The 15458-nt window shown below is 35.7% G+C and overlaps 1 protein-coding gene across 2 annotated transcripts in view; it reads right to left on the bottom strand.

Annotated features, from left to right (window-relative positions):
* LOC150087365 (phosphatidylinositol 4-kinase type 2-beta-like) overlaps window positions 1-15458 on the bottom strand; it is a 171292-nt gene that overhangs the window by 75481 nt on the left and 80353 nt on the right. For both annotated transcript variants that reach the window (XM_090372025.1, XM_090372024.1), the window contains exon 5: window positions 13402-13451. In XM_090372025.1, coding sequence (XP_090228151.1) covers window positions 13402-13451 — 50 coding nt within the window. The remainder of the gene's footprint in view (window positions 1-13401; window positions 13452-15458) is intronic.

Genomic DNA, 15458 nt, shown 5'->3' with positions numbered 1-15458 from the left:
TATGCAAGAGTAGCTCATGGTGTCTTGTCAATGTTATACATGAATTTTTCTAGGAGGGATAAGGAGGTGATTATCCCCTTATATAAGGCAATGATTATGCCACACCTTGAGTACTGTATACAGGTCTGGAGGCCTCCTTTTGAGAAGGATGTAGAGCTGTTGGAACGAGTAGAGAAAGACAACAAGATTAGTGAATGGAACAATGGGTTGCTCTTATGAATAAAGGTTTAAATTTTGCACATTACAGTGTCTGGAGACTAGGCACCTGTGAGGTGTATAAAGCCTTGAATGGTCTGAGCATGCTCAATGCTGATGGGATTCTTCTCTTGATCAGAATAATCACCTGAGAGGGCATAAATTCAAACGAGGAAAGACAGTTGTAGGATAGATGTGCAGAAATTTGCCTTTAGCCAGCAGGTAGGTGGAACAGACTTCCATCTTTTGTTGTGGAAGTTGATAGCCTAAATAATTTTAAGGCTGAGCTGGACAGGTATTTAGAATGAACAGAGGGGTCAAATGGGAACGTTTTTTTTCTTTTCTGGCTGATGCTGCACTTGCTTTCTTGCATCGTATGTCTCAACTAATGCTAATGCTAATTCAGAAATTCTTAGATGTGAGATGAGATAGTAATTTGTAGTAGTAATGCTTAAAAAAGTAATTAGTTTAGAAATGGAAGATTTACCTCTATGATGTCTTGTAGAACACTTCAGTGCTGATACTCTCCATAGTTGAATAATTATACAAATAGATTACATGTATTCCACTCCCTCGTAGACAAGATCAGCAATCCAATGCACCTTGGAATCAGAGACCCACAGACCCCAAGCCCGACCCAAAATACATCGGATCACTGCCCCAATCTTTGAGCGAGAGAATACAACATGTCCATATTTTAAAAACAATTTAAATGATTTGAGACCAAATAAATACATAATGAATTCACACTCTTAATACTTTAAAAACTAATATTAAAACATAAAAAAATTAAGAATCCTCTAAAAGATTAAGATACCAAAGAATTTTGTTGAATTCTTCAGATGACAGATGTTGAAAGTTGTCAGATTTGTTGACAGATGATGAATGTTTTCTCATTCTCGTATTGAGTGTAGTACAACAAGTGGATTCCTGATATGAGGAGTTGCAATGCTTGCAAGGATACATTGTAGACTAAGTCATTTAAATGGAATGTGGAAGAGGACTGGACTCTTCCACATTCCAATTAAGTGATGAATCCTCTCATCCCACTCCTTGGGGCTTTAGAACTCGAATTCCATGCAATCAGTGATGGCCACACCTTTCTATTCAATGAAGCAAAAATTCTCAGTATCCAACAAGATTACACCAAACTATTAATTTCAGAGACACTTGAAATTAAATTACATCAAAATTCAGTCTATGTACGTCTCCCCTACCCCATCTCTGATTCATGGTCCTTCATGCGCATGCACCAGGATTATAACTATTCTCTATGCTATAAAATTTCCCTGCAATACCCGTGGTTTCACTTTCCTGTGATCATGATCCTGGTTGAAAAGCCCCATCCACTTCAGATAAGAAACAAAATTCTTCAGTCTCTTAATGTTTTAGAGGATTCTTAATTTTTTTATGTTTTAATATTAGTTTTTAAAGTATTAAGAGTACGGATTCACTATGTATTTATTTGGTCTCAAATCATTTAAATTGTTTTTAAAATACGGACATATTGTATTCTCTCGCTCAAAGACTGAGGCAGTGATCCAATGTATTTTGGGGTCGAGCTTGGGGTCCACTCGTCTCCGATTCTGAGGTGCATTGGATTGCTGATCTTGTCTACGAGGGAGCGGAATACATGTAATCTATCTGTATAATTATTCAACTACGGAGAGTATCAGCACTGAAGTGTTCTACAAGACATCATAGAGGTAAATCTTCCATTTCTAAACTAAATTACTTATAACATAGAACATATTGAGCCATTGCTGCTCTGTTAGCTATTAATTAAAAAAGTAATAAATATGGTGATAATGGTGAAACCATAGATGGTTAGAGAACATACAAGTACATAGCATAGAAAGGTATGACTCCATCAGAAATAAAAATTATAAATGAAAACTGACAAGGAAGAAAAAAAAAAAGTAAACTGATGGTCCTGAACTGGCTTGCACTGTCGGTTGACCCTTGAGATGGAAAAAAGAGAAAACAAAACAAAATGGCAAGTCAGTGGAGAAAATAAAAAATCCTTAGGAAGGACATATGAAAAGGAGCAAAGTAAATTGTTGTTATGGTTGTTTAACAGAGTAAGAGAAAGGCAAGAAACATGTTATACAGTAATACCTCACACAGTGCGGCTTCAACCAGTAAGGGATTCACTATAGTGCTTTGTTTGCCAAACTCACACGAGATAAAGGAATAAATGAATCATCTATAAGAAGAATTGTAAAAGAAAAGAATCAGTACAAAGAATAACTACCAACTCTTTTGCCTCGAAAACAATCAAAGAAAAGGAGCTCTCTAATGGTGAATACGGAATGTCCACTATCTATATGGTCAGAAGTGAATCCCATTAAGTCAAATGGAAATTCAAATGAAAGCTATGAGTCTTTTCAATACACTTAAAATTATGGAGAATGGGCAACTGATGAAACATTTTCGGCAAGTCGTGGTTGGTTCTTTCATTTTAAAAAAAGCTTGTGGATTCATAAGGTCTGTACTGTAGGCGAAAGTGCAGGTGCAGACAAAGATGCTGCCGAAAAATTTCCTAAAGAACTTATAGAAATTATTGGAAAAGGTGAGTATAAAGATAACCAAATTTTTAATGTTGATGAAATGGGTTTGTTTTAGAAAAAAATGCCTTCTAGAACTATTTTATCAGAAAATGAAAAAACTCGATCAGGTTACAAGGCATCAAAAGATCATCTGACACTTTTGCTGGGCAGAAATACATCTGGAGATTTTAGACCAAGATGGGCATATGAGGAAGTAGAGGAAGTCCAGAGTCTAATGAAGGAAAAAATCCAGAGTATAACGAAGGAGCTAGTAAAGTGTGAGAAAAATAATTTCCCTTACAAGAACTTGAAAAAATGTTCAGGGCTGTGGGCTTCAGACTTAAATATGAATCATGATTCAGATGTAGAGTGTAGCATTAATGCCTGACAAGCATTAGAAAATGCCATTCAATGTTACTGAGAACTCCACAAAGAAAAGAAGAAAAACAATGCAACTTAGATTAGATAGATTTTTCTTTAATCAGTAAAATTTTCTAGCTTTCATTTTTGCAAAATAAAGTTTATCAATTAATTTCATTCTTAGTCTACCTCATTACTATTTGTATTTATTATTTTTCTAACTGATCATGCATAATTATTTCTACTATAAAAAAATCCTTATGATATCCACATATTATTTTTCCTACTGAAACTATTCCCCGTTTATTGCTGATTCTGTCAGTGTGGTAGTTTTTTCCAACACATTAACTGCAATGTGTAAGGTATTGCTGTAATGAGCCTAATGCACACTGGTAAGAACACAGTAAACAGAGAGAGAAAAATAAAGGAAGGGGGAAAATAGAAGGGAGCAAACATAGCACAGGCAGGTATAAACTCATAGGAGGGAGAAGTGTGTGTGTGTGTGTGTGTGTGTGTGTGTGTGTGTGTGTGTGTGTGTGTGTGTGTGTGTGTGTTGGCAACATAAAAAGTTAAGTTTATGTTAACAGAGACAGGTAGATCAAGCTTGCCTGCAGAAATTAGTGTTATGCTAGAATTACACTTCACTCCTGTATTTATACTGTCTGGTATCCCTTACCCACATTAAAATTTTCTTAGATATGTCAAAAGTAGCATATCTTGAAAACATGGCAATTCTGCCAAATTCATTCATTATTCTGCCTATTTCAAAATTTCAATCTCTGTTTCAAGTACTGAGGTGACAACAGAATAATATCAAATATGAAATACCATAACTTGGATCATTTCTTGATTTTGACTTAGCAAACAAGAATTTATAATAAATTCAATACAATCAGGCCTCGCATAACGTGAGTTCGATTAACGTATTTTTCAGTTACCGCTATTTGAAAAAATGATACCACTTTTCACTTTACACGATGCAAATTTCCAGTTAACGCAATCTTTTTTTTTTATGCGATAGTTGAAAAAGATCTGAATCATGCGTTAAGCTTACTGCGTATCAGATGGACAATAAACAAACTTTTGCCTGCAGCCCGTTTCGGTGTGTTCCATCAACCATTATCCCGCTAATAAAGTCAATGCAGACTTGCATTTAAAAATTCAAATTTTTAAATGAGCCAGATGAAAATGTTACCGCGAAGGAGATAATGGTAAAAGAACTAAATGAAATCTTTCATATTGCAGAGAACCTCAAACAAAAGGTTTGAGGTTTTCTGCAATGTTTATTTCGGCAGAGCCAAGAGAAGATTGTTGTCGGCTATCAGAAATTGATTGATGTAAAGAGAAAGTCAACACTGTTCAAATATTTCCACAACAGTCATTTCTTCATTGTGTATTTTATGTCAGAGGTTCCCAAACTTTCTTGGTTCATGGCGCCCTTAGTGTCTCAGTAATTTTTTCACAGCATACCCAGACAAAAAAAAAATACCTAACAGTTATTTTTTGAAGCCTTTCTTGCCAGGAAAGCTTTTCACACTGTTGCGCATGGAAGACTACTGTACAGATTGGATCCGAATGGTATTAAGGGTAAGTTGCTACAATGGATAAAAGGATAGTTGAGTGGGAGAAGACAGAGGGTGGTAATCAATGGGTGCTGCTCTTCGTGGACTAATGTTATTAGTGGAGTCCCACACGGTTCGGTGTTGGGTCCACTGTTGTTTTGTATATTTATCAATGATATTGATGAAGGTATATCAGGCTTAGTGTCGAAGTTTGCAGATGATACAAAGGTTGGCAGGGTTGTTAATGACAGTAATGACAGTGTGCTACTGCAACAGGATCTAGAAAATTTGAGCAGATGGGCTGAGAAATGGCAATTGAAGTTAAGTTTAACCTTGACAAATGCAAAGTACTGCATATGGGTAGAAGTGACCCAAGAGAAATGTATCAACTGTGTGGTACTATACTTAAGGCGGTAGAAAATGAAAGAGACCTGGAAGTAACTGTGCAGTCAGATATGAAGTTTTCTGAGCAATGCAGACAGGCTGCCAGGGCAGGTCATGGGGTTTTGTCAATGATATATAGGAATTTTTCTAGCAGGGAAAAGGAGGTGATTATCCCTCTGTATAAGGCAATGGTCAGGCCACACCTTGAGTACTGCGTACAGGTCTGGAGGCCTCTTTTTAGGAAGGATGTAGATTTGCTTGAGCATGTACAGAGAAGAGATTGGTGATTGGAATGAAGGGATCCTCTTACCAAGAGAGGCTTAAGTTCTGCAAACTGCAGTGGCTGGAGACTAGGCACCTGCGAGGTGATCTGATTGAGGTGTATAAGGCCTCGAATGGGATGAGCATGCTGAACTCTGATGGGATTCTTCCACTTGTTCAGATTACGAACCTAAGGGGGCAAAAATTCAAACTGAGGAAAGACAGATGTTGTTGTTGTTGTGTTTGTTGGTGCATCAGCAACAATGGCTATAATGCACATATTTCTGGCTAGTATATATTTCTTGTTTGTTTTGACTCTGATATAAAAGTTCAGACAAGGTGATATTTATCAATCGATTTTAGAAAAACAAAAACGTCATCGCTATCCTGACAATCTCCTAGAACATTCTGTAGTGTTAATTGACTGCAATTTTTTAAATATGAAGAGAAAGCAGTTTTTCATTCTCTTAGATATAGTGGACATTCTATGATGATATGCTTTACAGTAAGTGGGCATGAACAGTTACTGCATTGTGGGGCATCTTCATTTCTTAATAGGTAACTGAGTGAAGTATGTATGACCAATACGAAGTCATGCTAGTACAGTTTCTTCTTTTCTACTTCCTCTTAGACTGGACTGCCACTGTTTGGGTTCTCTCTTTATTTCAAAGAGTTTATAAAGTGTTTAAGGGCAAAGGCCTCATGCTACGAGATAGAATGACTATCATGTAGGTTAGTGCAAATGCATCATTTTAACATATCTATCTACCAAAGTAGTTGAATTAATTAATTTCATTGGCATCGTTTTGGTTACATCGTTTCTGTGGCATCGTTCTGTGTATTAATGAAATGCATCATTAATACACAGCCAATTCTAAATTAGCAAAATATTTGCAAAGGCGGCATCATTGCATCACTTGGGACCTACCCACCCACCGAAGAAGGGTCAAATAGCCCTGAAACGGCACTGGGGGGGGGGGAGCCTGATGATGTCTGGAGTTTCCAAGAATAGGTAACAACAGTCCTCCACTGGGGAAGTGTTGCCTATTTGAGGAGTTTTGAGTTTTTGAGTGGTGTGAGTTGAAGGAGTTACTGTCCCTTTCATTCTTCTACACCGTTTCTTTTCCTCTTCCACTCCTACTATTACTTTCCCTCTAACTTTTTGCTTTTCTAAGTCTAATAGACACAAGTGGATAGTCGAGTTATTATCCAAAATATGAAATACCATAACTTGGATCATTTCTTGATTTTGACTTAGCCAACAAGAATTTATAATAAATTCAATACAACCAGGCCTCGCATAACGTGAGTTCGATTAACGCATTTTTCAGTTACCACCATTTGAAAAAATTATACAACTTTTCGCTTTACACAATGCAAATTTCCAGTTAACGCGATCTTTTTTTCATATACAAAATAGCCCTGAAACGGTGCCGTCTGGGTGGTAGTATCCACTGAGAATAAGTAACATTAGTCTTCTCCTTTAGGTGAAGCATTACTTATTCGAAGTGGTGCAATATTATGGCAACTCGCTGTGAAGGTATTCACAATATGAGATATAACTTAAAACGATGACGCCTTTGCAAATATTTTGCTAATTTAGAATTGGCTGTGTATTAATGATGCATTTGCACTTAACTTATACATAGTCTTGAGTTTCTCGCAGCCTGAGGCATTAGCCATAAACGCACTATAGTCTTCTCCACTGGTGAAGTGTTATTTATTCAAGGTAGTACAATACCATGGCAACTCATTGTGAAGGCATTCACAGTATGAGATATAACCAAAACGATGCCAATGTAATTAATTAATTAATTCAACTACTTTGGTAGATAGCTATGTTAAAATGATGCATTTGCACTAACCTTCAAAGAGTTTATTATTTGTTTCTTTTTCCCATATACGTTTCCACTGTTCTTTAGAGGTTTGTTGTATAATGGATTTATAGTCAACATATGGTGTCCTGAATTGGAGAGATCAGATTTGGAGCATTTTTAGCAGCTAAATCTGCCTGTTCATTTCCTGGGATTCCAGAGTGTCCAGGAATCCAACAAAAAATTGTGCGGTGGCCACGTGTATGAATTTCCATTAACCGAGACCAGATTTTCTGTATCAGAGGATGATTGCTGGAGCGTTTACATTGTTTACAATTCACGGCACTTAACGAATCGGTATATATGATGGATTGAGCATATGAGACTTCTTTTATGTTCTCGAGGGCTAATAGGATACCATATAACTCTGTGGTATAAGTACTACATTCTGAGGGAAGCTCATTTTGGCGATGACAGCATCCGGCAAAACTACGGCTGTACCAACTTTATTGGCAGTCTTGGATCCATCTGTATATAGCTGTACATAACTTCTAAACTGATTAGTGTGGGCCAGATGTAATTGTCTAATGTTAGTATCTGGAAGATTATTCTTCCCCCATTTCTGAAAATATCTGTCAACGTATACTGTGGGTATTTGACATGGCTTGATTTCCATGCTAGTATCCTGCAGTATGTTATTCATGTTGAGTCCCCAGCTAGTGTTTAGAGCTTGAGTCTAATGCCAGATGGTTTGTTGAGACATGATTTAGTTTGATAGAGGTTTTCCCATTTTTGTCTGAAGAGATATTGCCATATTGGGTGATATGGAAGGCTGCTGATTTTAGCGGCATAATTTAGGAGAAGGATTTGTCGTCGAAGGTCTAGCGGCGGTTCAGGTGCTCCCATATATAGACTTACAATTGGAGACATACGAAAGGCCCCCAGTGAAACTCAAAGTGCACTATGATGAATGGGATCAAGCCATTTCAGTACACTTCGCTTGGCTGAGGCATATGCAGGAGATGCATAGTCTAAGCAGGATCTAATTAATGAGCGATATAAATGTAGCACCATGTAATGATCTGCAGCCCATGACATAGAGGAGATTACTCTGAGAATATTTAGTTTCTTAAGACAGCTGGTATGAATATATTTTATATGTAAAAGGAAGTTTAGTTTTTCATCAAGTATTATACCAAGAAAACGAGTACTTGGCTGAAATGTGATACAATGAGAGTCTAACTGAAGGTCTAAATCAGGATGCAATGTACATTTACGACAAAAGTGTACTGCAGTTGTTTTGGATTTAGAAATTCTGTAACCATTATTTTTGGCCAAAGAGACTATTCTATTAATGGCATCTTGTAGTTGTCTCTCAATAAGTTGCATAATTTGCAAATGACATGAGATGGCAAAGTCGTCAGCATACAGGTATGCAACAACTGTGTTAGGTATACACTTGGTTATAGAATCGATCCCGATGGCAAAAAGTGTTGCTCTCAGCACTAATCCCTGGAGAACTCCCTCTTCTTGTACGTATGTTTCAGAAAGTGACGAGTGGAAGCAGACCTGGAAGGATCTGTTAGATAGAAAGTTCTGAATATATTTCGGGGGATGACCACAAAGACCAGATTTATGTAAGTTGTGAAGAATCCCATAAAGCCAAGTTGTATCAAATGCTTTTTCGATGTCAACGCATATCATAACAAAGTGCTTATTTCTTAGAAAGGCGTTCCAAATATTTGCTTCCACTTTGATAATGAGATCAAGCATCAATCTACTTCTCCGAAAACCATACTGGCTTGGACTCAAATGTTTTGAGTCGCCAAATACCATGTTAGTCGGGCGTTAAGAAAGACAGATGTAGAATAGTTTTGCGGAAATTTGCCTTTAGCCAGCAGGTGGTTAATTGCTGGAACAAACTTCCATCTGTCATTGTGGAAGTTGATAGGTTAAATAAATTTAAGGAGGAACTGGACAAACATTTAGAGGGATTTGTTTTGTAAATTTTTTTTTTCTTTTGGCTGATGCTGCATAAGCTCATACACTTGCTTTCTTGCATCACATGCCACCACTACTACTGCTAGTTCTGTTTAGAGTTAGGTCCAAACAACTAAGAAATGTTGAAACTGTGAACTACCTCGAGCTAGTAGTTTGCACGGTGTCTGACAGATGTCGAGTATCGCTGTGTTTCCCTAAAAATTTTAAAATATTCCACGGCGCACAGTTTGGGAACTGCTGTTTTATGAAATAAACATTTAATTCTATATTATTTTTCATTATCTTTTACATTGTATACAGTTAAAAAGTTATTTAAAAGGTATTTTTAAAATTCTTTATTCATTCCAAAAGGTCAAGGACCAATTATAATTTTTCCTATTGATTATATATATATTCGATTAACACGTTTCCGTTTCGTGCTCGTGGGATGAATTAATTGCGTTAATCAAGGACTGCCTGTATTTCAATACTTGAACCTTATAAACTATGTCATAAACTCATTAAACAACAATAATTCTATTAAATTATACAACAAACTAGCTAAGTTAGATACTAAAACTAAAGAATATATTAGTAAAGGAGCATTTTTTTTTTTTTTCCAATTCAGACATTGAAATAATTAGATAAGCCACTTCTCTGCATTCTATTTTTCTGTCTTGGAATGCTCTGTTCCTCCAGTAACAGTGATGGGCTTGGACTTTATATTCACTTTACACACAATATCATTATCCACAAGTCAAGCAAAAATTACTGATTTCATTTTTAGTCTGAGTAACATCATCAAAAGAGGTGAATCCACTATTTAATTATAAACTAGGAAATACTACACCATGACAATCTTGTTTCAGGGCTTACTTGGCTTCACACCAGGCAAGCAGGAGGCGTCAATTAATAATCACGCTGAACACCAAATAATGTATCAAGCCTAAATGAGCAGCCAAGTGGTGTGTGTGTGTGTGAGTGAGTGAGTGAGTGTGAGTGAGTGAGTGAGTGAGTGAGTGAGTGAGTGAGAGAGAGAGAGAGAGAGAGAGAGAGAGAGAGAGAGAGAGAGAGAGAGAGAGAGAGAGAGAGAGAGAGAGAAAGAGACACAGAGAGAGAGAGGAAAACTTCAAATTGAACACATAGCTTTCATTATATATCTATGTAACCCCTTAGATTGCTAGAATGTGTTGGCCCATTAAAGTATATTAGCAAATGGGCAGAATTTTTTTTTATTTTGATGAAGAGCCACGATTTAAATAAAACAAGTTAGTTAACTTACACAGTGGATTACATTTCAGGCATGTTAGCAAATAGTAATAATTCATGATTTATAATAATAATAATAATAAAAAAAAAAAAAAAAAGCAATGATCTTTATATATGAATTGAGAACATTTCGTTTCTGCACATCCAACCCATTCATTTCTCCAATCAGCACACAGAAACAAACAAAATCCAGTGCTTCAGCTACAATATGTGGCATATGGATAGCATATGTGGTATGCATGAAAAATAAATAATAATTACCATATTTATATAAGTGAAATTTTAATGAAATTTGAGAAGGTTCAACAAATCTTTCTAAACCAGCCAAATTTAAAATTTTATGAAGCTCTAGCTACTGAGAGTTGAGTTATTAGACATGGACAGACAAAGAAATAATAATCTCCAAATTTTTACTAGTCCAATTTTAATGAAATTTGGAACGGCTTGATAAATCTTTCTAAAAGACCCAAATATAAAATTTCATGAAAATTTATTCTCTAGGAGTTCAGTTATTACATGCAAATGTACATGTTAGAGACAATAGGTACTTTACTTAAACACACTTAAATTTTGTTGTATGTTCATTTAGAAGCTCTTCCTTTACCACACTGCCTGACTACTCACTTAACTCTATACAGTCAACATTTGACACAAATTTCAATTGAGGGCAGTGTCTCGAAATACACTGTTATGATGGTGTCCCTAAATTTTTAATTGAATAGTGGATTTGTTTCTTTTGATGATGTTGTTCAACCTAAAAATAAAATTGGTAATTTTAGGTTGACCCGTGGACAAAGATGTGTCTAAAGCAAGCATAAGCACAAGCCACTGGAGGGAACAGAGTTTCCCCAAAATAGCAAGCCAAAAACTGTGCTTTTAGGGAATGTCAGCAATTAAGTCTATAATGGTGTCCTTTACTTCTTCAATTGACAGTGCTGTCTTGTTGGAAATACTCTTCTTAACATTCAACATCACCCAGTTAAGTCTAGGGACTGCTCAGAGATTATCATATATTGATGGGTGTTGACTGTTTCTGTCACAATAGGACCAGATCACTGGCCTTATTTTCATTATTATAGAGTTTTATAGTTAAGCCAGCCTCATAAAATTTAACTGACTCCCATGTGGTTGATTTACTTGATGACTCATGCATCTTGAAATAGTGTTTATATTCTTCTCTAACTTCTGCAAAGGAAGTTTAAATATTGTTCCACAGTAAAGAATCTCTGCTGCAGGGTTATCTTCAGTTAAAGGAATTACCAGGTCTTACTCAGGATTTGAATGTCATTCCATTTGAGTGGTTTGTGAATGATGTGTGCTGCTATCTATTGTTAATTTTCGGATCAACTAAATTATTCTTCCTAGATGTATAACTGGAGATATAACCAACCGTATAGGTTCAGCAACTTTAAAAACAACTTCAGTATTACATCACTTCCCTTTCTCCTTTCCTCATATTTTTTCACTAAATCTCACTAACTTATAATCTACCTTCTAATCCTGGAACCTTTCTGTATTCTACTGACTGTCCACTTTACATAGCTCCTTCTTTCTTCATGTCAAGGAATCATGATGCAGACTAGTGAAGTGCATCAAAGTCCATTATCTAGTTCCAATTATCTTCTCTTCTTTACTGAAATGTATGTACCATTCTACTGGGCTGCATGTGCTTCCTAGCCATATATGTTCCATTAACATGTTTGTGCTGTTCAGAAGGAAATGCAGAAGAGCACTACCTTGGTATAGCAGCATATATTGCATTCATATCAGTGTAGTGTAGAGTACATGATAAAGAAATTTTGCAGCAGTACAGGTAAACGATTTTCTGCAAAGAAAAATTATCTATAACACCTTCTTCTGTTCATGTCCGAAGCAGCATACTTACATTTTCAGTACACCACATGAGCACATTGTGTTTACTAATATTTCTGTTAACTTCAAACAGCTTCATAAAAAAAAAAACCAAAACTGTTTGGGAAGTCACCATCCTGTACCATATGCTGAAACATTTCATAAAAATACTGATAGCTTTTCATGTATTGTTGCCATTAAATGCCTGCATAAATCTCTACTTCTATAGTTTAACATGCAACCACGAAGTATTTTCTGAATTGGTTGAGGCACTTGCAGTTCGCAATCTGCACTATATGCTAATTTCCTTGCCCAGCAAACAAAAGATTCACAAACCTAATTAACAATCTCATCATCCGTGTGTGACCATCCAGCACCTTTTTCTTGCTGACTATGCGAATATCCATTCTTAATGTGCATGCCATGATGGTGGTTCCTTGTGGTATTCTACAGAAATTTGTGAAGAGAAACAATGACTGATCCTTCTGTTTCAGAGAACTGAGGCAAACACAGCACCTTATTTTGATATGGTGAAAACCATCATTTTGATAAATATGAAAACAAGTGGTAACAAAATAAAAAATAAAAATAAAAAAGAAAGAAGACATGAACATAGGTAGGTGCTTTATTTTTGTGGTTATAATAAAAGGAAAGCAATACATCTTTTAAGATGTTAAATAAATTTATAATCATTCCATATGATATAATAATAAATATGACCGAAACTATATGTAAGGTTTATATTCAAGTTTTTAATTCTTATATATCCACGTTATTAAACAATAACAAAATGAATTAATTGGATTAAAGTAATCAAGGCATTAACATGTTAATTGCCACAAGACAGCTTTTGTATCTCACTTTTTTAAGCTGTGTGATACCATATTTATGCCAAAGTTCACTTTACTGTTGGAGCAGCGTGACTAAGTAGGGTAACAGACAGCATATTCTCTAAAGTAAAATGAATCTAGATGGCCTCGAAGACCAAAATGTGATTTTTGTTTCATTTTCTTTGGATAGGTCATGATATATTTGCCACAGTATACTGACTGTGGTATAATTAAATTTTTATGAAAAAAAAAACTGGTGGCCACTAGGATTACATTTTTTTTATTAACATTATGGCAATTAGCATGTCAACAGATAAAGAACTATATAAAACTATATAAAGCTTACCTTTTCATTGTTTAGCTTGACATAAATCATCCAATTATCATTTCCTCTATCTACAAATATAATCATAAAACTCATGATACACATGAAAGAGTAAGAGATAAAAATTATGTTTTAATATTTTCAAATTTCAAGAAATATATGGGTTTGTGAGAGACTATTAGTAGTGCTACTGGCTCAATGAACATTTCATTATTTCTCATTTAATAATAATAGGCTTTTGCTAATTGATTGGTTTGGTTTCTCCCAACTTAAATGATACCAAACCACAGATGCTAGACTACAACTTCAGCAAGTTTGTGATGGATAAAAAAAAAATGCAGGGAAAGAATCCTGAATGGCCTTATTCTGCCTGCAACATAACCTATCCTGTTCAAAGCTTTTCTTACTACTGAAAAGATAAAACTGCAGTGGTGAGGCCTATCATCTGGCTCCCATCTTTCCAAGACAATGAAATCTATCTGCATTGGTGCTTGAGGACTAACACACTCTCCTGCGGACTTCCATTTGCAAAGATAAAATCAATTTGATCTAATTGCTTAATACAGTTCTCAAGATGATGTGAACAACCTGTTCATTTTATATGTCAATTTGTGTTCTGATCTGGAACTGCAAACTCACACTATATAAATGTTACCCCTATAAATGCTTTTCACATGAATTTTGGCTACTGTTGACTGTCACAACTCAATATGAGAAGCATGAATTATACAGCTTATGCATAATGTTTCTTAACCTTTATCACATTAGCTTTACTCCAAGGAAAAAATTTCATACATTACTTGTGCACATATGTATGACTTTGGTGTAATGCCCATGTGCCTTTTATCCCACACCTTTTTTTTAATTATTTTCTCACAGCACTCTAAAATTCCTAGCACTGATTGCCACAATTATATATGTACAACTTTTCCGAGTCTGATAAAGATATGTACAGTCAGTCCTCATATAACACGTGTTTACACTACACGAATTCGATCATACACGATTTATAAATAGGGGAATGATATCTTATATAACACGAACCGAATTCGCTTATGCACGATTTGCCTTTGTGTTTACAAGAAATGGCAGTCGAACGCGGAATCACCCAAACCGAACGCAACACGATAGGAATGAAGAGAAGATTCTGAAAATGTATTTATGTGTTTTATATCAGTGAAGGGGAAACACATTTCACCAAACTAACGTAAAAACCAACACAATTCCAGCTATCGGTATAATCGCAAATGCAATTAGATAGAGTTTACTACCAGTTTATAACAGATTCCACTAGCAGACACACAACTAATTGTTTTTATTGTTTTATGGTAGTAACCCCTAGAAATGTGTTTTAGTAAAATGTGAAGTGTTAATAGTGTATCTCTGCCTTTACCGTGTTGTTTATTCAGTTGCTACACGTGTGCAGCTTTCTTTATGTGTATCAAGCATGCCTCCTCATTTTGTAATTGTGCTTTATTCCCTAAAAATGAGTAAAATACTTAAAAGGTGTAAAAAGGAAGTGTCCTGGTGAAGACACTGCAGATTCAGAGAGAAAAAGAAAAGCGATATTGATAAACAGAGGCGGACTGAGTCAAAAATTCTTACCCGGGAAAATTTATAGTGGCCTCATACTATGGTTTATGGCCGAAATCACACTGGCCTCCAGCCCACTGGGGTTTCCCCGGTGAGGCTTATGGCCAGTCCACCTCTGTCGATAGAAAAAAAATATTAAATTGCGAAATGCTTTGAGCGAAATGAAAGACCATGTGATATTGCATGTGCTACAGACCTAAATGAGGCAATGCCGAGAATTACAAAGAATGCAGAGAAAATAAAAACAACTTTGATAGCAGGAACAACTCAAAGTGTAATTAAAATCCATTAGATTAAGACACAAAGAATTGGAAGAGATGGAACGGCTGTCATCTGTTTGGATAGAAAATCAAACAAAAAACAAGTTTGCTTAAGATAGAAGCAAAAGCATTAGCAATATTTTATCATGTAATAGTCGTAATAAAATACTTGCATATTTTATTACGATTATTTATTGTGTTTGGCAATATTTTTCCTATAGGGCC

Source organism: Mastigoproctus giganteus, chromosome 4 (genome assembly GCF_048544385.1).
Source record: "Mastigoproctus giganteus isolate SK-2022 chromosome 4, ASM4854438v1, whole genome shotgun sequence".
Lineage (NCBI taxonomy): Eukaryota > Metazoa > Arthropoda > Arachnida > Uropygi > Thelyphonidae > Mastigoproctus > Mastigoproctus giganteus.
The sequence above is the reverse complement of the archived record's forward strand: the minus strand, read 5'-3'. Positions and strand labels throughout refer to the sequence as shown.